Source organism: Gobius niger, assembly GCF_951799975.1.
Source record: "Gobius niger genome assembly, chromosome: 21".
Lineage (NCBI taxonomy): Eukaryota > Metazoa > Chordata > Actinopteri > Gobiiformes > Gobiidae > Gobius > Gobius niger.
Window position 1 is genome coordinate 24251915 of NC_136872.1, and position 25789 is coordinate 24277703.

Consider the following 25789-nt stretch of genomic DNA (forward strand, 5'->3'; position numbering starts at 1 on the left):
CTGCCTGTGTTTTACATCTGAAAGAACTGACAATAAAACAAAGTGAAGTGAATTATTTGACACATTTGACTCTCTAACCTCCTGAATAAAGCCTCCGGCCTCATCATCAGGTGAAGGTTGTGCTTCCTGTTGTGTTGTTGTGTAGTTGTGATGTTGTTCAGGTGAAAGTGGCTCAAAGTGAAACTCTCAGAACCTAAAATAAAGTGTTGAAGAGGAAGCTTCAGCTCGACTCAGAGTCACAGCTCAGTCTGAACATGGAGCTGAGCGTTTCCTCCGTCTCTGTGGGTGAGTCTCAGCTTCACTCATGTTTTAAAAATATAAAACTATGATTTATTAAAGCTGTAAATGTCTGTGCAGTGATGCTTCTGTCTGTGTTTGTCCATCACGTCGCTCCTCACAGATCAGGTAAAGCTACACTTTTATACCTTTAATGTAACTCTGTGATGTTGCTGCTTCATTGTTTCATCTGTTCTTACTGGACATGGTTTACATTAAAGTTTAGTGATTATCATAAAGTCTGAGTCTGACACTGTGGGGAAGCAGCTTCAGTGGGTCGGACACGGTCACATTTACTCAAGTACAAGCACTTCAGTAACTTACAGTTCTTTTACTTCTGCTTGTGTAATATTAAAATAAAGTATCTGTTTCTCACTTAAGGGAAAGAAATGTTTTGTTCCTTAATACAGATTTCTTTATACATGTTTTACAAATATAAACATTTTCACAGTAATTAACCTCTTAACCTCCGCCTTCACCGAGCTCATTCCTCCAGCTCGGACTGAAGAGCAACAGTGTCACGTCTCATTTGAAAACGAAGATACAAAACTGATCCCAACTTTCTTGTTTTTGTCAAGTATTTGAAGCGTTTTTGTTGAAGTTTTCATCATGTTTTTGCTGCTTTTGTCACTCTTTTCTCATTGTGTTATTGTTGCTTTTCTGGCTCGACTTTGTTTCTCTTTTGTGGCTTTTTCGTCACGTTTGTTGCTTTTCTGGTAGATCAGCCATTCTCCATTTTGTTTCTAGTTTTCACTGAACGTCCTTTTCTCTTTCTTTGCCCCTTTTCTCATCATCGTTTCTTTGTGCCTCCACTGTTCTCTTTGTCTTGTCTTCTGGATTTTTTACTCCTTCTATATGTCTCCACATCTTTGTTAAAACTTTCCTGGAAGAAACTGTTTCCAGCCGAGCGGAATCAGAAGGAAGACCAATCAGAAAGCTCGCTCTCCAGGCAGTGCTCATGGGAGTTGTATTGTTGTAGCTTTACAGAGTAACACTATATCAATGTGAGAATGATAGAACTACTATTAGATATTAAATGGATACGTTTAATCCGCCTCTTTGGGCACAAAACTAAAGTATGATTAACAGTTGGCCTCTGTGGTGGATCCATGACAAACCTGCTCTTTGGGATTAACATCACTTTTCTTTCAGAGTTCACTGTCCCTCGTGTCGTCCCGTCCAAACTGCAGCTGTTTGAGTACGAAGCCTTCACAGTGACCTGTGAAGGCTTCTTCAACAGCATCACTCAGTGGAAGGTCACACGGAACATGTCGGGCAAAACAACGTCCTGTAACAAAAACAGTGAACAGTTTGGGCCGTGCTACATCCCCGTAATGTTCTCCTCCGACTCTGGAGAATACTGGTGTGAGAGCAGAGATCCCCAGAGGAGGAGCGAGAGCGTCAACATCACAGTCACAGGTTTGGAAGATGTTTCTTTGTTTTCTTTTGGGTGTTTGAGAGTTAAGATCCAGAACATGATCTACTGTGGCCAACAGCTGGTGACGTCGTCCTGGAGAGTCCTGTTCATCCAGTGATGGTTGGAGACAATGTGACTCTTCGCTGCATCGAAAATAAAAACAAAAGCACTTCCACAGAGTTCTATTTCTACAAAGATGGTGCTGAGATAAACTCAAGTCGAACTGGAGAGATGACAATCCACAGCATCTCAGAGTCCGACCAGGGGCTGTACAGATGTTCCACGTCTGGCACAGAGTCCTCAGGAGAAAATCTGCTGCGAGTCAGAGGTCAGTGTTTTATATTTAAAGCTTTGATCAGACATAAAGTAACAGTGAGATGTTTCCTCCAGCCGTGCTCCTGCAGTGTCCACATCGTCCTGTGACCGAGGGAACAAGCCTGACTCTGATCTGCACAGACAAGATGGCCGCCCCGAACCACACGGCTCTTTTCTTTAAAGACGGAGAAACGATCGGGAGCAGTTCCTCGGGAAAGCTGACCCTGCAGGTGTCTAAGTCTGACGAAGGAGTTTACAAGTGCAGATCAGAGGGAAGAGAGTCGGAGCAGCAGTGGCTGGCTGTGAGCGGTGAGGAACAGGAGAAAGTCCCGTCTCACAGGAGGATGTGAGGTTTGACGCACTTCCTTTCCCTGCACAGGCGGCTCGGTCGCCTCTGATGGGGACGGCCTGGTCAAACCGCAGCCCACAGTGTCTCCTCTGGTCGGGCTGGTCGCTCTGTCTCTGCTGCTGCTCGTCTTCTGGTTCATCTATAAAAGACACAAAGGTAAAAGGATGAGCGCTGTGGACAGTCAGAGGAATGAAGGAGAAGTGATTTACAAATGCTGAACTGTCACAAAGCGTGGCCGACAGATGGAGCAGCTCCTTTTGTGTTTCAGGTCAGAGGAGCAGCAGAAGTGAAACCTACGCCGCGGTAACGAAACCCACGCGTACAAACCGAGGTGCTCTGATGAACCTCCACGTAACAGGCTCATGACCCGCTGCAGACTGGAGGTATAAATGTGTTTGTTTTTCAGCCGCAGCAGAGTCTGAAACCGCGGCCATCTACTCGGAGATCAGTGAAGTGGAGGAGCCGCGCGCTGGAGACGGTAAATCTAAAAGGAGAAAAGTGTCGGAGGCGTTTGTGAAACTGGCCTCTGCTGTTATGTAAGTGTTAGTGCCACAAACCACAGTGTCACACGTCTCTTTTATCACTCCTTAAGAACTGGTGACTGTTTTCTCTGAATGCATTTGATACTTATACATTACTTTTAAAAGTGTGGCCGACTTTACCTGAGAAAATGTCAATGAGAAACTAATTATGAACTAATCTGTGAGCAAAAGTCTGTCTATAAACCGTCTATTTAGTTTAACCTCTTCACCCCCGCCTTAACCAAGTGCATTTACTCCAGTTCAGCTTTACCCAAAACTAAAAGGTCAAAGCCTATACAGTAGGCCAGTTTGAGGCCTCATTTGAAAAGACCTTCAAACTCATCTAAACTGAAAAGATCAGTTTAGATGAGTTTTGAAGGTCTTCGCGTTGTTGCTGCATTGTCATATTTTTGTCGCATTTTTTGTTACTTTTTGTCACATTTTTTTGTCATTTTTTTTGTCATTTTTAAATCATTTTTTAAATCAAATTTTTGTCATTTTTTGTCACATTTTAGTCATTTTTTGGTCAAATTTTCATCACATTTTTATCACATTTTTGTCATTTTTTTGTCACATGTTTGTCATTTTCCGTCACATTTTTATCCACATCATGGAGACGGGTCCCCGAGCACCGGCCCAGGCTGGAGCTCACGGCTCCTACAGGACACCCAGAGAGGACGGGTCAAATGCAGTGAACACATTTCTCTACAGAGAATAATAAAGTTTAACTTAACTAAACCAATCTGTGAGCAAAACTCTGTCTATAAACTAGTTACTTGAACCTCTGTGCCGGGGTTTTTCAGATCCCGTGTGGAGCCGAGCGGAGGCGGTGACGACGACGGTGGTTTACACCACGGTGAACAAGGACAGCAGTAAGTCAGAGCCATTGACAGTGGATTTTTGTCACATTTTTGTCACATTTTGTCGAATTTTTATCACATTTTTGTCACATTTTTGTAATTTTTTATGTTACATTTTGTCACATTTTAATCATATTTTTGTCATTTTTTATCACATTTTTGTCACATTTTTGTCACATTTTTGTAATATTTTTTGTCGTGTTTTGTCACATTTTTAATCAATTTTTTGTCATTTTGTGGTCAAATTTTTATCAAATTTTTGTCACATTTTTGTCATTTTTTCGTCATTTTTTAAATCAAATTTTTGTCCTTTTTTGTCACATTTTTGTCATTTTTTGTCATTTTTTGTCATTTTTTGTCATTTTTTGTCATTTTTTGTCATTTTTTGTCACATTTTTATCCACATCATGGAGACGGGTCCCCGAGCACCGGCCCAGGCTGGAGGTCACGGCTCCTGCTGGACGCCCAGAGACACTGAGGACGGGTCAAATGCAGAGAACACATTTCTCTACAGGGATTAATAAAGTTTAACTTAACCAATCTGTGAGCAAAAGTCTGTCTATAACCGAGTTTCTTTAACTTCTGTGCCCGGGGTTTTCAGATCCCGTGTGGAGCCGAGCGGAGACGGTGACGACGACGGCGGTTTACACCACGGTGAACAAGGACAGCAGTAAGTCAGAGCAGAAAACACAAAACATGATCATCAAAGTGAACAAACATCACAAGACATTCATACATCAGTGTTAGTGAACAGTGTTGTGATCACAGATTCTACTCCTTTACTAAGTCCTCGTTATCCAGAGTGTTGCTGATTTCTGGAGATATTTTTTTTGTAATTCACGCAGTTCTTATATTTGAAGAGTTTCGTGGCGCTGGGCTAATGCACGGCTAGCGCATTTCTATGGTATCAGCTAGCCACGTCATATTTTTGTCACTTTTTTGTTACTTTTTTGCTACTTTTTGTCATATTGTTGTCACTTTTTCGTCATTGTCAGTTTTTTATCATATTTTTGTCACTTTTTTATCATATTTTTGTCACTTTTTTATCATATTTTTGTCACTTTTTTGGTCATTTTATGTGTAATGTTTTTGTCATTTTTCATCACTTTTTGGTCATATTTTTGTTCCTTTTTTGTCACTTTTTCGTCATTTTTTTATCATATTTTTGTCCGTTTTTTATCATATTTTTGTCAGTTTTTTTGTCATATTTTTGTCACTTTTTTATCATATTTTTGTCACTTTTTTGTCATTTTTTTGTCACTTTTTTATCATATTTTTGTCACTTTTTGGTCATATTTTTGTTCCTTTTTTGTCACTTTTACGTCATTTTGTTTTCATATTTTTGTCATTTTTTTTGTCACTTTTTTGTCACTTTTTTATCATATTTTTGTCACTTTTTTATCATATTTTTGTCACTTTTTTGGTCATTTTATGTGTAATGTTTTTGTCATTTTTCATCACTTTTTGGTCATATTTTTGTTCCTTTTTTGTCACTTTTTCGTCATTTTTTTATCATATTTTTGTCCGTTTTTTATCATATTTTTGTCAGTTTTTTTGTCATATTTTTGTCACTTTTTTATCATATTTTTGTCACTTTTTTGTCATTTTTTTGTCACTTTTTTATCATATTTTTGTCACTTTTTGGTCATATTTTTGTTCCTTTTTTGTCACTTTTACGTCATTTTGTTTTCATATTTTTGTCATTTTTTTTGTCACTTTTTTGTCACTTTTTTGTCACTTTTTTGTCACTTTTTTGTTCTTTTTCTGCTGAGTTTTTCGTCACACATTTCTGTCACTCCATCATCGCTTTATCAGCACGTTTTCGTCGCTCTTTTGTTGCACTTTCATCTTCATTCTCGTCTGATTTTTGTTGCTTTTTTGACGCTTTTTCCCCAAGAACCTCTTAGATTTGGGTAAAGCCAAACTGGACTAAAATGTGTTCCAAAGCCTGAATGAAGTCACTCTCACGGCAAACCCAGGACTCGTTCTCAGGCGTGATGGAAATGCCAGATCAGAAAGTTGTAATTCATGCAGTTCTTAGATTTGAAGAGTTTCGTGGCGCTAGGCTAATGCTAGGCTAGCACATTTCTATGGTATCAGCTAGCCACGTCATATTTTTGTCACTTTTTTTGTCACTTTTTTTGTCACTTTTTTTGTCACTTTTTTGTCACTTTTTTGTCACTTTTTTGTCACTTTTTTTGTCACTTTTTTGTCACTTTTTTGTCATTTTTTTTTGTCATTTTTTTGTCATATTTTTGTCACTTTTTTGTCATTTTTTTGTCATTTTTTGAATCATTTTTTTGTCATATTTTTGTCACTTTTTTGTCACTTTTTTTGTCACTTTTTTGTCACTTTTTTTGTCACTTTTTTGTCACTTTTTGTCATATTTTTGTCACTTTTTTGTCACTTTTTTGTCACTTTTTTGTCACTTTTTTGTCATTTTTTTAATCATATTTTTGTCACTTTTTTGTTCCTTTTCTGCTGAGTTTTTCGTCACACATTTCTGTCACTGTGTCATCGCTTTATCAGCACGTTTTCGTCGCTCTTTTGTTGCACTTTCATCTTCATTCTCGTCTGATTTTTGTTGCTTTTTTGACGCTTTTTCCCCAAGAAGCTCTTAGATTTGGGTAAAGCCAAACCGGAGAAAATGTGTTCCTGAAGCCTGAATGAAGTCACTCTCACGGCAAACCCAGGACTCGTTCTCAGGCGTGATGGAAATGCCAGATCAGAAAGTTGTAATTCATGCAGTTCTTAGATTTGTAGAGTTTCGTGGCGCTAGGCTAGTGCTAGGCTAGTGCATGTCTATGGTATCAGCTAGCCTGCATTAAAAACAGTCTGACCCGCTCCTCATCTATAACACCAGACTAACCATATAAATGTCTGTGTCCATAGAATCATGTTTGGAATATAACTGACATTTTGAGGGACTATTTTCTAGCAGATCACTCCGCCACAAATCAGCAACACTCTGGATAACTAGGAAATGAGGCCCTGTGTCAAAAATCCTGAAATATCCCTTTAATGGGATGACTGGGGGGGTCTTTCATCTCCCCCTGGTGTCTCCAGAAAACCACAATTGCAACTTTCCTGCCTTCGGGTCGGTGTCACCAATACACACTAATGGAATCACGAAGAAGAAGCTAACGGGCTAAGCTAACTGCGGGCTACAAAGTAATGCGATAAATGACTCGTTATGGAAGAAGTCGTTTAGAGTCACTTGTTTCTGGCGTCACTGTTGGTAAAGACTAAGAAGTGAGTTGGTCTGGAGCGCCCTCTTGTGGCAACAGTAGAATAGAAGAAAAAAACTTTATTGTCTACCGTGGAGACAAAATGAGAAGAAAACAAGGATGAAAACGCAACAAAAATGTGACAAAAACTCAACAAAAATGTGACAAAAAAATCAACAAAAATGTGACAAAAAAAATCAACAAAAATGTGACAAAAATGTAACAAAAAATCAACAAAAACTAAAGACAAAAAGACAAAAATTCAACAAAAAGTGACAAAAATTCAACAAAAATGTGACAAAAAATCAACAAAAATGTGACAAAAATGTGACAAAAATGTGACAAAAATGTGACAAAAATTCAACAAAAATGTGACAAAAATGTGACAAAAAATCAACAAAAATGTGACAAAAATGTGACAAAAATGTGACAAAAATGTGACAAAAATTCAACAAAAATGTGACAAAAATGTGACAAAAATTCAACAAAAATGTGACACAAAATTGACAAAAATGTGACAAAAATTCAACAAAAACTAAAGAAAAAAAGACAAAAATGTGTCAAAAATTCAACAAAAATTCAACAAAAATGTGACAAAAAATCAACAAAAATGTGACAAAAATGTGACAAAAAAATCAACAAAAATGTGACAAAAATGTGACAAAAATTCAACAAAAATTAAAGAAAAAAAGACAAAAATTCAACAAAAAGTGACAAAAAATCAACAAAAATGTGACAAAAATGTGACAAAAATTTAACCAAAAAGTGACAAAAATTCATCAAAAATGTGACAAAAAATTGACAAAAATGTGACAAAAATTAATCAAAAATGTGACAAAAATTAATCAAAAATGTGACAAAAATTCAACAAAAATGTGACAAAAAATTGACAAAAAATGACCAGCACTGTAATAAATAACACATTAACGTTTGTTGCAGACGCAGCAGCAGATCCACTTCATCAAAGGAAAAGGAACAGATGGAACTGACTGACATGGAAAAGACAAAACTGTTAAGCTTTGATTTTTTTGTTTGTGGTTTGACAAACAATAAAAAATGGAACCTGTGTTTGTTTTGTCTAAACTCCTTCCTAAAGTGATAATGATATTTTATTCATCTCTCCTGAACCTGTACTGCCTTACTTACTGCGGGGGTTATCTTGTGTTGCTCAGGGGGGTCCCCAGGGGTCAGTCTTGGGACCCCTCTTATTCAGCTTGTACGTGCTTCAATACGAGCGATCGCTGTTATTGTTACTTCCGCAATTTTCGCCTCCTGGTGGTTCCAGAGTTCCTGAGGCTAAAGCTAAGATCTAACAGACAAATAAGATCTGCACTCTTGCCTTTTACTGTTAATTCATTTTTATGTTGATGTTGTTGTAAGATCTGCTGTGAAAACTCCATATGACCCGACTTTAACCTCTTAACTCCCTCCTGAACGGATCCCATTTTCTCCAGTTTGGCTTTACCCAAATCAAAAAGCTTCTTGGGGAAAAGGCAACAAAACATCCACAAAAAATGAGAAGAAAACAAGGATGTAAACGCAACAAAAATGTGACAAAAATTCAGCAAAATGTGACAAAAAAGTGACAAAAATGTGACAAAAACTAAACAAAAAAATGACAAATATTCAACCAAAAAGTGACAAAAATTCAGCAAAATGTGACGAAAAATCAACAAAAAAATCAACAAAAATTCGAAGAAATGTGACAAAAACTCAACAAAAATTCGACAAAAAATTCAACAAAAATGTGACAAAAATTCAACAAAAAGTGACAAAAATTCAACAAAATGTGACAAAAATTCAGCAAAATGTGACGAAAAATCAACAAAAAAATCAACAAAAATTCGAAGAAATGTGACAAAAACTCAACAAAAATTCGACAAAAAATTCAACAAAAATGTGACAAAAATTCAACAAAAAGTGACAAAAATTCAACAAAAAGTGACAAAAATTCAACAAAAAATCACCAAAAATGTGACAAAAATTCAACAAAAAGTGACAAAAATTCAACAAAAAATCACCAAAAATGTGACAAAAATTCAACAAAAAGTGACAAAAATTCAACAAAAATTCAACAAAAATGTGACAAAAATTCAACAAAAATTCAACAAAAATGTGACAAAAATTCAACAAAAACTGACAAAAATTCAACAAAAATTCAACCAAAATGTGACAAAAATTCAACAAAAATTCAACAAAAATTTGACAAAAATTCAACAAAAATTCAACAAAAATGTGACAAAAATTCAACAAAAACTGACAAAAATTCAACAAAAATTCAACCAAAATGTGACAAAAATTCAACAAAAATTCAACAAAAAGTGACAAAAATGTGACAAAAATTTAACAAAAAAATGACAAATATTCAACCAAAAAGTGACAAAAATTCAACAAAAATGTGACAAAAAATCAACAAAAATGAAAAAGAAAAAAAAAGAATTAAAAAAAACATACAAAAGGTGACACAACGCGGCAACAACGCAAGAAAAAAGATCAGTTTTGTGGGTCTTAGCTTTCAAATGAGGTGTTACACAGGCCTATATAACAGCCAAAGAGGTTTAGGCGGGTGGTAACAGGTTAACTTGACTTTGTGTCTGATACGTTCACAGTCCGACAGAAAGCGGATGTAAATAGTGAGAGACTGTGAGGTTTTCTTCCAGGCCTGGAGTCTGGATGTTTGTGTTTCATAATTTGCTGATGTTTGTGTTTGACTCGTTTCCTCCTCAGGCCTCGATACTCGTTTACGTAAAGACTTCACTTCTGTTCAAACCGTGAAGATCAAATTCTCCAGGAGCCGATTTCTCCGAGGCATCTTCACCCTTTTGTCGCTTCTGCTGAAAGAATCTGAGACGCAGCTTCTGCCGAGTCACAGGAGGAAAAGGAAACCAGGGCTTTTATTTCAGCTTTAAGTTTAGTCTCAGATCAAGGTCCGATGTTCTGATCACCCGAGGCGTCAGGAACAAAGTTACTCCTGTATTTAACCTCTTAACCCCCGCCTGAACCGAGAGGATCTTTTTCCTCACGTCATCACATTTTTTTTCCATCATTTTTTTCAACTCATTTTTGTAACTTTTTTGTCATTTTTTTTATTTTTTTGTCAATTTTTGTCATTTTTTGCCACATTTTTGTCATTTTTCTTTTAAATTTTTATCACATTTTTGTCATTTTTTTTTTTTTTGTCATTTTTTGTCCGATTTTTGTCATTTTTTTGTAATTTTTTAATCAAATTTTTGTCATTAAAAAAAACAAATAAATCACATTTTTGTCACATTTTTGTCATTTTTTGTCATTTTTGTCATTTTTCTTTTAAATTTTTATCAAATTTTTATCAAATTTTTGTCAATTTTTTTTTTTTTTGTCAATTTTTGTCATTTTTTCATAATTTTTTTAATCAAATTTTTCTCATTTTTTGTCACATTTTTGTCATTTTTCTTTTAAATTTTTATCACATTTTTATCTTTTTTTTTCCCCGTCAATTTTTGTCATTTTTTGTCACATTTTTGTCTTTTTTTTGTCAAATTTTGTCATTTTTTTGTCAAATTTTTATCACATTTTTGTCATTTTTGTCACATTTCTATCATTGTTTTCGTTCATTGTTTTTTGTCGCTATTTCCACACCTTTTTTCCAGAAGCTTTTGGATTGCGGAAAAGCCAAACTGGGGAAAATGTGCTCGGTTCAGGTGGGAGTTAAGGGGTTAAAATATCAGGCTAAGAGTTCGATATTTAAAAATCCCTCTGCAAAAACCTTCTAAATATTGTTTAGTCCAAGGCTGGAACATGTGAAGTCTTTAAGAGCTTCTGACGCGGAGAAAGTATCGCCACAATGAGGAAAATGCATTTGGAGAAAAAGGCCCTTGTAATTGTGTTTTCCCATATAAATCTATGGGAAACATTAAATCAGTGCAATATTTAAACATGTTATTGTGAAGATTTGGTGTATTTTTTGTTTCCGGGTTAAAGCTTACATGTTCAGAGACGAATTTGGCCCAAAACCTGAAAACTGAAAAGAAAAAAGTCCATTAGCCAGAACAACAGAGGCATGTGTGGCTTATCTGTGAGTCTTGCCCTGATACCTCCTCGTTTGTCCCTTGTAGTGACGCCTCCTCTGTGCTGCAGGTGTGGGAGCTCTCGGTTTCCTCCGTGCGATCCTGAAACATGAAAGCTGTTGGATCCGGTTTCACTTCCTGTTGTCCTGACGTCAGGTTCTTCAGGGGCCGCCGTGTGAAACCACGATCCTCTTCATGTTCCTGAACCCGAGGCGGGAACGGGACGGGGCGTGACCCGGTTCTGCCGCCGCCGCCGCCGCGAGGAGCGTGACGCCGCAGAACCGGGTCATGACATCATCCAATAATCCACACCGGCCAACGCTTTGGGCAAGACTTTGGAGACTTTTCTGACTCTTTGCTTTACACTCTTTAACAACGTCAGCACTTGAAGGTTGCGGATGTTTTTGCAGAAGGTTTTTAAACCTCTTAACTCCCGCCTGAACCGAGAGGATCTTTTTCCTCACGTCATCAGATTTTTTTCCATCATTTTTTTGTTGGGTATTCAACTCATTTTTGTCACTTTTTTGTCACATTTTTGTATTTTTTTTGTCACATTTTTGTCACATTTTTGTCATTTTTTTGTCACATTTTTGTCATTTTTTTGTCACATTTTTATCATTTTTTTGTCACATTTTTGTCATTTTTTTGTCACATTTTTGTCATTTTTTTGTCACATTTTTGTCATTTTTTTGTCACATCTTTGTCATTTTTTTGTCCTTTTTTTCCATTTTTTTCCTTTTTTTCACATTTTTGTCATTTTTTATCATTTTTTTGTCATTTTTTGGTCACATTTTTATCACATTTCTGCCATTTTTTGTCACATTTTTGTCATTTTTTTGTCACATTTTTGTCATTTTTTGTCACATTTTGATCACATTTTTTTAATTTTTTTATTTTTTTCACATTTCTGCCATTTTTTGTCACTTTTTTGTCACATTTTTATCACATTTCTGCCATTTTTTGTCACATTTTTGTCATTTTTTTGTCACATTTTTGTCATTTTTTGTCACATTTTGATCACATTTTTTTAATTTTAATTTTTTTATTTTTTTCACATTTCTGTCATTTTTTTGTCACATTTTTATCACATTTTTGTCATTTTTAGTCATTTTTTTGTCACATTTTGTCAATTTTTTTTGGCACATTTTTGTCATTTTTTCATCAATTTTTTGTCATTTTTTTGTCACATTTCCAACATTGTTTTCGTCTCAGTTTTGTTGCTATTTTCACAGCTTTTTTCCAGAAGCTTTTGGATTGGGGTAAAGCCAAACTGGAGAAAATGTGCTCGGTTCAGGTGGGAGTTAAGGGGTTATACAGTAACTCATTCCTGACAGATTCTTTGAGCTTTGAACCCCCAAAAAACAAGGCGATAAAACTGATCCAAAATCCGTCTGAGCAAATCAATAATCTACAGAAAGTCTCACATTTTGTCCTTGAAGATCTGACTCCTTGATTCCGTTTTTCCGTGTAAACCCTCAGAGTAAGAACTAAACGTGTCGGGGCAGAGCTGACGACCCGGTAACGACTCACCAATGATCGAGGAGCTGGTTTTGGTCTCGACTCGTTTTAAAAACGCTGATCCTCGTGGGTTTGAGGAACTCGGAAAAAACTGTCTGAGGGGAACAGGGAAACTTCTGAAATGTACAGATATCCATTTGAAACTTCTGCTGTAGAGACCGACGGCCTTTAACCCCTTAACTCCCACCTGAACCGAGCACATTTTCTCCAGTTTGGCTTTACCCCAGTCCAAAAGCTTCTGGAAAAAAGCTGTGAAAAAGCAACAAAACTGAGACGAAAACAATGATGGAAATGTGACAAAAAAGTGACGAAAAATTAATGAAAAAGTGCAAAAATGTCACAAAAAAATGATGAAAATATTTTAAAAATGTGACAAAAAATGACAAAAAAATACAAAAATGTGATAAAAATGTGATACAAAATGAGAAAAATGTGATAAAAAATGGATGAAAAAATGACAAATATGACAAAAAATGACAAAAAAGTGACAAAAAATGACAAAAAATACAGAAATGTGATAAAAATGTGACAAAAAAATGACAAAAATTTGCAAAAAAATCTATGAAAAAATAAAAAATAAATGTGACAAAAAATGACAAAAAAGTTACAAAAATTAAATACCCAACAAAAAAATGACGGAAAAAAAATCTGACGTGAGGAAAAAAATCCTCTCGGTTCAGGCGGTAGTTAAGAGGTTAACTGCACATTTTACAGGGCAGAGCACGCCTCATTTGAAAGCTAAGGCCTTTATTTCCTTTAACATCACTTTTGTTGTCGCGTCCATTGTGTTGTTGTTGCTTTTCTGGACCATTTTTCTCACTATTTTGACCCTTTTTCCAAGAAGCTTTTAGATTTGGGTAAAGCCAAACTGGAGAAAACCTGCTCAGTTCAGATGGAGGTAAAGAAGCGGCAAATGCTCCATTTTGATCTGTCAAATATAAAACAGATGGTGGTGAAACTCGGAAAATTCAGTTCAAAAGTTCATTTATTCCTGTAATTTAACTCAGTCACTCAGGACTCAAGTAACACTTTCTCCAAGTACTTTTTTACTTTTACTTGAGTAAATATTTTGGCTACTCCACCCACTTCTGCCATATTAAAGTTTAATGTTGCACAATCGCACCTGAAGTAGCCACGCGCTCACGATTTCGCTCCAGAATCTTCCCCCAAACAGGCCGCGCTACATCACTTCACCAAAGCTACGTGTGGCGTAGGCTCGTATCGGTCGTTCGTACGTGAATGGCGCGCGAGGGGGAGGGCGCGCGTGAGGGGGTATCGATGGTGCGCGTGGACAGGTGTGTGTGTGGGGGGGGGGGTCTGCGTGCATGGGCAACCTGTCATATAAAAGTCTGATTCGGAGGATGCGCCGGTTTTGGTTCCAAAGCGACCGGGCGCTGCGCTGGAGACGCGCGCGGGGAAAAACTGCGGAGTAAATCTGCAAAATCCTGAATTCTGGCGCTTTCACGGGATATTCACTCCAGCCGAACACGACCCCCGCCTCTCACCTACAGGTAAGACCAATCTCATCATCATTGAATATGGTTTTGTTCATCATTTACACGTTTTACGCACCAATTGGGCGTTTTCTCTGCGCAAATCCGGTTTAAACTTACCGGGCTAAAGCTTCTGCAATTCTACCGGTTTAATTTGATTTTAAAAAACCCCGAAACCTCTCAAATTAGACCGTGCTCTCTGTTAAAAGTTGTAGATTGTAAAGAAAACAAAAACTGCTCAATATATATCGACTTTTTGAAATTCAAACAAAGTAAAACGAGCCTCCACCAAACCTTGTGTTAATTTTTCGCAATTTAAAGACAGGTTGCGATAAACCTGGTCAAATTAATGCCAAAGGGCAAAGCAAACACGAAATACGATCTTGTTTAGTAACTTTAACAGCCCTAATGACTGCCTTATTTGGCAAATAATGGTTAAATCATGGTTAAATTAAGGTGATGGCTCTACCTCATTGTTTTAACGTTATTTTTGTGTTTTATTTTTTACCATTTAGTCAAGTTCATTTTGGTTTTCACTCACTAAACTGAAGTTCTTGTTGTAGTTTTATAACTCCATCATGTCAATGTCGCTCCCTGGTCTTTCCCACCCTCATTCATTCACAAATACTGACTGTTTGGTATCCACGTGTAGCAGGAAAGGCTGTGACCGAGAATCCAAATACCTGCTGTGTCTGTCCTTCATGTCCTCTGTGTCTCCTGTCCAGGCTCTGATTCTCCCGCCGCGGCCCCGTCATGGCGGCCCCTCGGCTCCTCCTCTTCCTCCTCCTCCTCCTCGTCCTGATGAGCGTCCCGTCGGGGCAGAGCTCGGCCCGAGTCCGGCTCAACTCCATCCGCACCGTGATCCTCCGGGACGGGCCTATCCTGCCCGGCAACCGCAGCATGTGGGAGCCCAGCCTGGACTTCACCGTAAGTTTCAAACAAGTCTCTTTAACTCAGTTTTTGGACCAACGGCATCGACATAAAGACATATGTTTCCCGGGACCTGCTTTCGATGCTTTTATGGCTTTACCCAAATCTAAAAGCTTCTTGGGGGTCAAAATAGTGAGAAAAAAACTACGAAAACAAAAACAGGCCTTAGCTTTCCAATGAGGCGTACTCTGCACTGTAAAATGTGCAGTGAACCTCTTAACTCCCGCCTGAACCGAGAGGATCTTTTTCCTCACGTCAGATTTTTTTTTACCATCATTTTTTTGTTGGGCATTCAACTCATTTTTGCAACTTTTTTGTCATTTTTTGTCACATATTCGTCACATTTTGTCTTTTTTTTTGTCATTTTTTGTCACATATTTTTTTTTTTTCATCAATTTTTTATCACATTATTGTCACATTTTTTGTCATTTTTTGTCATTTTTTGTGACATTTTTTGTAATTTTTTCGTCCATTTTTTTTATCACATTTTTGTCATTTTTTTGTCATTTTTTGTCACATTCAAAAAAAAAAATCATCAATTTTTTTTTCAAATTTTTGTCATTTTTTATCAATTTTTGTAATTTTTTGTCACATTTTGTCTTTTTTTTTGTCATTTTTTGTCAAAATTTTTTTTAATTTTTTCATCATTTTTTCATCACATTTTTGTAATTTTTTGTCAAATAAAAAAAAAAAATCATCAAATTTTTTTTTTAATTTTTTGTCACATTTTTGTCACATTTTTGTAATTTTTTTCTCACATTTTGTCATTTTTTTTGGTCATTTTTTTGTCACATTTTTTATTTTGTTCATCAGGATCAGTTGTTTTTAGTGTTTCTGCTCGGTTTCCTCTGCTGATGGACCCCCCCCCCCTCCTCTAACCCCCCCCTCAGTGACTGTCTGTCTGTCCCGCAGATGTACCAGTGCATGAGTGACCTGGAGTGCCGCGAGGGCAGCTACTGCCGCTCCAGGCCGAGGGGCGTGGCCCGCTGCCACAGCTGCCGCCGCCGGAAACGCCGCTGTCACCGCGACGGCATGTGTTGCCCCGGCAACCGCTGCAGCAACAGTGAGTTAGCTTTAGCATCGTTAGCCTAAACACTCAGAAACCAGCATATTATTTAGAAATGTCATTGCAAAGATTCATTTTTATAATATATTTACATGTATATATATGTTTTATTTTATTTTATTTTATTTTATTTTATTTTTTTTAATTTTATTTATTTATTTATTTTTATTTGTTTTTTATTTTATTTATTTATTTATTTATTTATTTATTTATTTATTTATTTATTTATTTATTTATTTATTTATTTATATTATTTTATTTTATTGGAGTTTTTTTTATTTTTTTTTCTCTATAACTTGTTTCTTTAATTAAATAATCTTTTCAAAGTAGTTTATTTTTGTTTTGTTTTATGTATTTCTCTGTTGTCAAAGCTCTTTAACTCTGCGCTCTTTGTCTTCCAGACGTCTGCGTGCCGGACGGCGACGGGTTCGAGTCCCAGAGGATCCCGGAGTCGGACGCCGGAGCCAGAAAGTCCTGGAGGCGACGGGGACGAGCCGACGCCAAGGCCGACGCGAAGGCGACCGTCGGGAAAGGTGAGTCCGGTCGCTATGGCAACGGCCCTCATGTTTAAACCCCTCTAGATCCACGGCCACTGGGTTTTTACCGAGCTACAACCGGGTCCAAACTAATGAAACTTCATAAAGTGACACCTCTGTTCATCGAGAGCGTCTGATTTACAAACCTGCTCCGGAAATGACTCACCTGACGCAGTTACACAATTTTTGTCACATTTTTTGTTGAATTTTTGTCACTTTTTGGTTGAGTTTTTGTCACATTTTGGCTGAGTTTTTGTCACATTTTTGTCACATTTTTGTTGAGTTTTTGTCACATTTTTGTTGTGTTTACATACTTGTTTTCTTCTCAGTTTGGTGCTTTTTTTTTGGAGAAAATGGGATCCGTTCAGGTAGGAGTTAAGAGGTTAAACATTCACCAACTTCTGTTTTGTCTTGTTCTGGTCCTGATTTCTTTCTTTAACCTCTTAACTCCCACCTGAACATGTTTTCTCCAAATCCTCCAAATCTAAAAGCTTCTTCAAAACAGAGGCAAAAAACGAGAAGAAAATGAGGATGAAAACGCAACAAAAAAAGCTAAAAAGTGACCAAAAGAAGCAACAAAAATAACAAAAACTCAACAAAAAAACCGACAAAAATCCAGCAAAAAAAGAAAAATCCAGCAGAAAAAATGACAAAAATCTAAAGTACGTCCTTTCTGTGGCATTTATATCATTTCTGTGGTTTCTTTATCATTAACGTACAGTATTATAAGTGGATGTTTAGGGGCCACTGGATTGGTTTTAAAACAGTTCAGGGAAAGGTCAAAGTCTTCAAAGGAACGCTTTTTACCAAGTGTCGTCTGGAGTCGCCCCTGGCCACCAGGGGGTGCTGTAACAGCAATGTCAGCTCTCTGCCATGTGGAAGCACTTCCTCGCCCATTGGTTCGGATTGAACGGCGCTTCTCCTTTTTATTTATATGATGTTGCGCAGATGATGCTAACTTCCTGTTTCCTGGCTACTATCAATTTAGCGCTAACAAGTACACAAGTTGCACCACCATCTGAACCATTGTTTTAAACCCTTGACACCTCTTTAAAGGGGGGGTATTATGCAAAATGGACTTTTTCAAGCTTTACATCATGTTATTATGTCATTCCCTCATTAAAAACATGCCTGAAGTGTTGCCTTGGCACATTCACGTATTTCTGAGTAATCTGTAAAAACTCTGATGGCGGCCATTTTAGAAATAGGTTTGCCTGAGTCCTCCTAGGAACGCCCCCACCTCCTGGAGACGCCTCCGAGCTTTCGTCACCAGCCGAGTAACCAACCACTGCTCCTCAGCAGAACCCCCTCCCCACTGATGCCACAGACAGCGTGTGGAGGGGGCGTGTCTAAAGGCTCAGAGTTTCTTAAAGAGACAGAGGCCTATTTCAAGACATTCACTACAGCCATTTTGAGAGACATTTTATACAAGGCAGTTATTCTAATTTACTGCATTTACAGACCAACAGAAGGTTTGGTCATCATTGTAGTGTGATATAGACTGGTGCTATGGGACTGAAAAAAGCAGAATACCCCCTCTTTAAAGTTTCCTTCGTTTGTTTAATCGTATTTAACTTTTCGCTTCCCGTAAAGTCAAACAAATGTCTCTGGAACCGTCTCCTTCTTTAACTGACCTGGTTCTGTTTCCGTCCGTCAGGTCAGGTGGGCGACCCGTGCCTGCGCTCGCTCGACTGCTCCGACGGCCTCTGCTGCGCGCGGCACTTCTGGACGCGCATCTGCAAGCCCGTCCTGCAGGAGGCGCAGGTGTGCACCCGGCAGCGGCGCAAAGGGGCGCAGCGCGGCCTGGAGCTGTTCCAGCGCTGCCCCTGCGGCCCGGGCCTGGCCTGCCGCGCCCTCAGAGACGCTAAACCGGCCGCTAGCTCCCTGCTCGCGGCCGCGGCTAACCACAAGCTAACGCCGCCGTTCACCGCGAGGCATCTGTCGCCGCACACGTCGCTCCTCTCCGCCTCCAAAGCCTCGTCGTCTTCTTCTTCTTCTTCTTCTTCTGTGGCAAAAACCAGGCTTCACGTTTGCCAGAGAGAGTGAGCGGCAAAACCAAAGACTTGAAACAAAGCTGGGACTTCCTGGAGCTAAAGGCTAACGCTAACGCCAATGCTAACGCGCTGGGGACTGAAAAAGAGGCGGGAAAGTGTGAACGTTTGCTCTTCCTAAAGAAAATGAAGCCTATTTTTCTAACGTTGAAATCAAGGTCGGGTTTTGCAATGTTTATAGTTTGTGGAAAGGAGAAATAAATTTGTCACTTTAAACTTCTGGGAGTTTTTCCTGATTTATCACTTTTACACTTTTGCTGTAGCTTCATTTAAAAATAAGGCTCATTCAAAAGTGTGTTTTTGACACATTTTTGTCACACTTTTTACACTTTTTAACACATTTTTGTTGCTTTTTTGACACATTTTTGTTGCTTTTTTGACACTTTTTTGTTGCTTTTTTGACAAATTTTTGACACATTTTTGTTGCTTTTTTGACACATTTTCTGACACTTTTTTTGACACTTTTTTGTTGCTTTTTTGACACATTTTTGTTGCTTTTTTGACACTTTTTTTGACACTTTTTTGTTGCTTTTTTGACACTTTTTTTGACACTTTTTTGTTGCTTTTTTGACACTTTTTTTTGACACATTATTGAAAATTTTTGACACATTTTTGTTGCTTTTTTGACACTTTTTTGTTGCTTTTTTGACAAATTTTTGACACATTTTTGTTGCTTTTTTGACACATTTTCTGACACATTTTTTGACACTTTTTTTGACACATTTTTGACACATTTTTGTTGCTTTTTTGACACATTTTTGACATATTTTCTGAAACTTTTTTGACACATTTTTGACACATTTTTGACACTTTTTTGTTACTCTAAAACATGTCAACAAAGCGACGCCATGAAACAAAAAGGACTAAAACGTGACCATCAGAACAAGGAACAATCAGTTTTGTAGGTCTTAGCTTTCAAATGCGACCGTGCTCTGGCCTATAGGCTGTAAGCTCCAGTCGAGGAGCTTTAGATTTGGGTAAAGCCGAACTTCTGACAATGCTGTTGGTTAAAGTGTGGGTCAAAGGTTAAACGGCTCATGGTGAAGATCAGAGAATCTTCATCTCAAACAACTTCCTGAAGACGGTTTCATGAGTCTTTTCAAGTCAAAGCTAAACAGGTCTTTCTTTTTCTGCCGCTGAAACTCCCGGGTCGTCATGTGGTTCCACGCTGTATCCAGATGCTAATATCCAGATGCTAATGTCCAGATGCTAATGTCCAGATGCTAATGTCCAGATGCTAATATCCAGATGCTAATATCCAGATGCTAATCAGCTGCTGCTTCTTCACAAACCCACCAAGTGAAACTGTCCCTGTGAAAACTCCATGTCTCTGATTCCTGTGAAGTGTAAACGCCTCAAACCGGTTTAAATGTTTCCAGCGAGACGCATTTCCTGATGTTTATCTTCGTCACAAGATCAGATAAAGTGAGATAAAAAAGCCTTTATTGATCTCACAATGGAGACATTTACTTCCTGCTCTTAGAAAAGCCGGGTCAAAGTCATTCTGTCGTTTAATTAGAATATCATGAAAAAGTGCATTCATTTCTGTTATTCACCGTAAACTGTGAAGCTAATATATGACAGACTCATTACAGGTAAAGTGACAAATGTCAGGCCTTTATTTGTATCATTTTGATTATTGTGGCTCAGTTTGTAAAAAACAAAACAAATGACAAATCTCAGAAAATTTGAATATTTTAAAAACTGACTGTGAGCCTCTTAACTCCCGTCTGAACCGAGAGCATTTTCTCCTTTTTTTTTATTGTAAGCTGCCCCCTCGTGGCTGGAATGAGCATTCTGGCTATTCTTTAACCTCTTAACTCCCACCTGAACATGTTTTCTCCAAATTCTCTAAATCTAAAAGCTTCTTCAAAACAGAGGCAAAAAACGAGAGCATTTTCTTCTCGGGATGAAAACGCAACAAAAAAAGCTAAAAAGTGACCAAAAAACCCGACAAAAATGACAAAAACTCAACAAAAAAAGTGACAAAAATCTAGCAGAAAAAAAGACAAAAATCCAGCAGAAAAAATGACAAAAATCCAGCAAAAAAAGACAAAAATCCAGCAAAATAACAAAACAAAAATCCAGCAAAAAAGTGACAAAAATCCAGCAAAAAAGTGACAAAAATCCAGCAGAAAAAGTGACAAAAATCCAGCAGAAAATGACAAAAATCCAGCAAAAAAGTGACAAAAATCCAGCAGAAAAAGTGACAAAAATCCAGCAGAAAAAGTGACAAAAATCCAGCAGAAAAAGTGACAAAAATCCAGCAGAAAATGACAAAAATCCAGCAAAAAAGTGACAAAAATCCAGCAGAAAAAAAGACAAAAATCCAGCAAAAAAAAAAAAAAAATCCAGGAAAAAGTGACAATAATCCAGCAAAAAAACCTACAAAAATCCAGCAAAAAAAGACAAAAATCCAGCAAAAAAATAAATAAAAATCCAGCAAAAAAGTGACAAAAATCCAGCAAAAAAGTGACAAAAATCCAGCAAAAAAATGACAAAAATCCAGCAATAAAGTGACAAAAATCCAGCAAAAAAAGTGACAAAAATCCAGCAGAAAAAAGACAAAAATCCAGCAGAAAAAAGACAAAAATCCAGCAGAAAAAAGACAAAAATCTAGCAGAAAAAAATGACAAAAATCCAGCAAAAAAGTGACAGAAGAGCAGCAAAAAAGTAATAAAAAGTGACAAAAACACAAACGGGAAATAAAAAGATGACAATGGCCTAGAGGAGAGAATGCATTTGGTTTTGGCGGGTGGTAAGAGGTTGAAAACAATCATAACTTCAAACAGGAATGGACTAGACATACTCTAGAATTAATGCTCTCCAGGGCAGGGCCGCATTAACCTCTTAACCCCTGCCTGAACTGAGGACATTTTCTCCGGTTCGGCTTTACCCAAATCGGAAAGAGTGTCATATTTACTCCATAACTTTGTCATTTCCCTTTAAATCTTCTTCCACACGTTCATAATCGTCTTGTGTTTTCCTCCTGTTTTCTCCAGTGTTGACATTGTGTTGTTGACTTTTTTACTGTTTAACGTCGGAGCCGGGGCTGATGGGTAAAAAACCCTGTCACTCATTAACTCCAGTTCCTCCATAAACACAGGAGCCTCTGTCCGAGCGTCACCTGCGCCTCAGGTAAGAACAAATCCTCACACCAGAGGAGACACGGAGCTGCTTTTAGGATCAGACTGAGTTATTCATGTATCTGAACACGTGTGCTCGAAGGTTTACAAAGGTTTATTTCTCAGTGTGTCGTGTGAAGCCAGTCATGATCATGGTCATTAAAATGGTTCAGTGCTGCCCCCAGTGGTTCACAATGAATAAGCAAAAGCTACATGTTGTCTTAGAATAATGGAGGACCTAAAACCAGCCCCTGTCAGCAGCCACTGTTTCAATTCCCCGGTAAAGGCACTATAACATGTTAGATTTTTTAATTCATTTGGGACTAGTGTCGAAACAAGACTTAACCAAATCCATTCTCTCCTCTTTGCCATTGTCGTCACTTTTTATTTCCCGTTTGTGTTTTTGTCACTTTTTTTATTACTTTTTTGCTGCTCTTCTGTCACTTTTTTGCTGGATTTTTGTATTTTTTTCTGCTGGATTTTAGTCTTTTTTTGCTGGATTTTTTGTCATTTTTCTGATGGATATTTGTCATTTTTTCTGCCGGATTTTTGTCTTTTTTTCTGCTGGATTTTTGTCACTTTTTTGCTGGATTTTTGTCTTTTTTGCCGGATTTTTGTCGCTTTTTGCTGGATTTTTCTCGCTTTTTTGCTGGATTTTTGTAATTTTTTCTGCTGGATTTTTGTCTTTTTTTCTGCTGGATTTTTGTCTTTTTTTGCTGGATTTTTGTCACTTTTTCTGATGGATTTTTGTCACTTTTTCTAAAGGATTTTTGTCACTTTTTTGCTGGATTTTTGTCACTTTTTTGCTGGATTTTTGAATTGTTTTGCTGGATTTTTTTCACTTTTTCTGAAGGATTTTTGTCACTTTTTTGCTGGATTTTTGTCACTTTTTTGCTGGATTTTTGTCACTTTTTTGCTGGATTTTTGTCACTTTTTCTGAAGGATTTTTGTCACTTTTTTGCTGGATTTTTGTCACTTTTTTGCTGGATTTTTGTCTTTTTTTCTGAAGGATTTTTGTCACTTTTTTGCTGGATTTTTGTCACTTTTTTGCTGGATTTTTGTCACTTTTTCTGAAGGATTTTTGTCACTTTTTTGCTGGATTTTTGTCACTTTTTTGCTGGATTTTTGTCTTTTTTTCTGCTGGATTTTGTCTTTTTTTGCTGGATTTTTGTCACTTTTTTGCTGGATTTTTGACATTTTTTGCTGGATTTTTGTCTTTTTTCTGCTGGATTTTTGTCATTTTTCTGCTGGATTTTTGTCATTTTTCTGCTGGATTTTTGTCACTTTTTTGCTGTATTTTTGTCACTTTTTTCTGCTGGATTTTTGTCATTTTTTCTGCTGGATTTCTGTCATTTTTTTGTTGAGTTTTTGTCATTTTTGTTGCTTCTTTTGGTCACTTTTTTAGCTTTTTTTTGTTTTTGTTTTCATCCTCATTTTCTTTTCGTTTTTTGCCTCTGTTTTGAAGAAGCTTTTAGATTTGGAGAATTTGGAGGAAACATGTTCAGGTGGGAGTTAAGGGGTTAAAGAAAGAAATCAGGACCAAAACAAGACAAAACAGAAGTTGGTGAATGTTTAACCTCTTAACTCCCACCTGAACGGATCCCATTTTCTCCAGTTTGGCTTTACCCGAATCAAAAAGCTTCTTGGGGAAAAAAGCACCAAAACAGCCACAAAAAATGAGAAGAAAACAAGGATGTAAACGCAACAAAAAAGTGACAAAAATGTGACAAAAATTCAACAAAAATTCAACAAAAATTCAACCAAAAATGTGACAAAAAATCAACAAAAACTCAACAAAAACTCAACAAAAACTCATCAAAAATGTGACAAAAACTCAACAAAAATTCAACAAAAATATGACAAAAACTCAACAAAAATGTGACAAAAATTCAACAAAAACTCAACAAAAACTCATCAAAAATGTGACAAAAACTCAACAAAAATGTGACAAAAATGTGACAAAATTTCAACAAAAAATCAACAAAAATTCAACAAAAATGTGACAAAAATGTGACAAAAATGTGACAAAAATTCAACAAAATTCAACAAAAACGTGACAAAAATTCAACAAAAAATCAACAAAAAATCAACAAAAATTCAACAAAAATTCAACAAAAATTCAACAAAAATTCAACAAAAATTCAACCAAAAATTCAACAAAAATTCAACAAAAATGTGACAAAAACTCAACAAAAAAATGTTACAAAAAATGTGACCAAAAAAACATCAAGACGGTGACACAACACATCAACAACATGAGGAAAAAGATCAGTTTTGTGGGTCTTAGCTTTCAAATGAGGCGCTAAAGCTGAACTGCAGTGTTAAGGCGAGGGCATCGAGGTCACATTTTTACTCTTTAAGATTATTTTCAGCACAGACTTTGTGGAACTTCAATGGAATATATTTTCCGACCTGATGGGATGATCCGTTGTGTAGCTGCGTCAGGTGAGTCACTTCCGGAGCAGGTTTATAAATCAGACGTTCTCGATGAACAGAGGTGTCACTTTGGACCCAAACAGCGCCAGCGGCTCCGCCCGAGCCCCGTCCTGAAGATCAGCACAGATAAACCAGTGACTGACAGCTGAGGCGCAGGTCACAGAGCGGCGATTCTTTTTCTGATTTTGAACGGAAGAATTTTTGAGGAAATTTGAGCTTCTCGTCAGGCGGGCTCGACAGGTGAGGGCGAAATGTTTATCACACTGCTGCAAAAGTGGATAAAAAGTGAAGCCAGTTATGGTCAAACAAATGAATTTACTCTTTTTAATTCATAATAATCTTTGAAATGAGCAAAGGTTTACACAGCTCCGTTCTGTGTTTCCCTTTAACATCAGTGACAGCTTTGAGTCTTTGTGGTCCACTGACACAACTGAAAATAGCCGAATTAAACCAAACTCTAATGTTTAACCTCTTAACTCCCGCCTGAACCGAGAGCATTTTCTCCAGTTCAGCTTTACCCAAATCCTGTAAGCCTCATTTGAAAGCTAAGATCTACAAAACTCATCTGAATGGATCTTTTCCCTCACATCATCAGATTTTTTCCCATCTTTTTTTGGGGGGGGTTTCAACTCATGTTGTAACTTTTTTGTCATTTTTTTAAATCAATTTTTTGTCATTTTTTGTATTTTTTTTTGGGTTATTTTTTTGTCACATTTTTGTCACACTTTTGCTGGATTTTTGTCACTTTTTGTTGAGTTTTTGTCACTTTTTCTGCTGGATTTTAGTCTTTTTTGCTGGATTTTAGTCTTTTTTGCTGGATTTTTGTCATTTTTCTGCTGGATTTATGTCATTTTTTTAGTGGATTTTTGTCTTTTTTTGCTGGATTTTTGTCATTTTTTGTTGAGTTTTTGTCATTTTTCTGCTGGATTTTTGTCTTTTTTCTGCTGGATTTTTGTCATTTTTTTAGTGGATTTTTGTCACTTTTTGTTGAGTTTTTGTCATTTTTCTGCTGGATTTTTGTCATTTTTCTGCTGGATTTTTGTCATTTTTTTAGTGGATTTTTGTCACTTTTTGTTGAGTTTTTGTCATTTTTCTGCTGGATTTTTGTCATTTTTTTAGTGGATTTTTGTCACTTTTTGTTGAGTTTTTGTCATTTTTCTGCTGGATTTTTGTCATTTTTTTAGTGGATTTTTGTCACTTTTTGTTGAGTTTTTGTCTTTTTTCTGCTGGATTTTTGTCATTTTTTCTGCTGGATTTTTGTCTTTTTTTCTGCTGGATTTTAGTCTTTTTTTGCTGGATTTTTGTCATTTTTTCTGCTGGATTTTTGTCATTTTTTGCTGGATTTTTGTCTTTTTTTTGCTGGATTTTTGTCTTTTTTTAGTGGATTTTTGTCATTTTTTCTGCTGGATTTTTGTCATTTTTTTAGTGGATTTTTGTCATTTTCTGCTGGATTTTTGTCATTTTTCTGCTGGATTTTTGTCTTTTTTTTGCTGGATTTTTGTCATTTTTTGCTGGATTTTTGTCACTTTTTTGCTGGATTTTTGTCACTTTTTTTGTTGAGTTTTTGTCATTTTTGTCACTTTTTTGTTGAGTTTTTGTCATTTTTGTCGCTTTTTTTGTTGA

At 36.9% G+C, this 25789-nt stretch overlaps 3 protein-coding genes and 2 long non-coding RNA genes across 5 annotated transcripts in view; all 5 read left to right on the forward strand.

Annotated features, from left to right (window-relative positions):
* LOC306981047 (uncharacterized protein) overlaps positions 1–25789 on the forward strand; it is a gene marked incomplete at both ends in the record, with an annotated part of 176471 nt that overhangs the window by 11372 nt on the left and 139310 nt on the right. The gene's annotated exons all lie outside the window — the stretch shown is intronic.
* On the forward strand, positions 243–1564 carry LOC306980365. The gene is made up of 3 exons (XR_013794014.1): positions 243–285; positions 358–405; positions 1429–1564. It is a non-coding gene; the product is annotated as an uncharacterized lncRNA (long non-coding RNA).
* Positions 1611–2575, forward strand: LOC306980650 (Fc receptor-like protein 5; the record flags this gene model as incomplete). The annotated part of the gene is made up of 3 exons (XM_079580078.1): positions 1611–1695; positions 1773–2021; positions 2388–2575. The coding sequence occupies 3 exons, from the start codon at positions 1611–1613 to the stop codon at positions 2573–2575; spliced, it is 522 nt and encodes a 173-aa protein (XP_079436204.1).
* LOC306980826 lies at positions 2633–4374 on the forward strand. Its single transcript, XR_013794057.1, has 3 exons — positions 2633–2688; positions 2773–2835; positions 4340–4374. It is a non-coding gene; the product is annotated as an uncharacterized lncRNA (long non-coding RNA).
* LOC306980651 (dickkopf-related protein 2-like) lies at positions 14776–18600 on the forward strand (the record flags this gene model as incomplete). Its single annotated transcript, XM_079580079.1, has 4 exons — positions 14776–14949; positions 15865–16015; positions 16420–16551; positions 18212–18600. The coding sequence occupies 4 exons, from the start codon at positions 14776–14778 to the stop codon at positions 18598–18600; spliced, it is 846 nt and encodes a 281-aa protein (XP_079436205.1).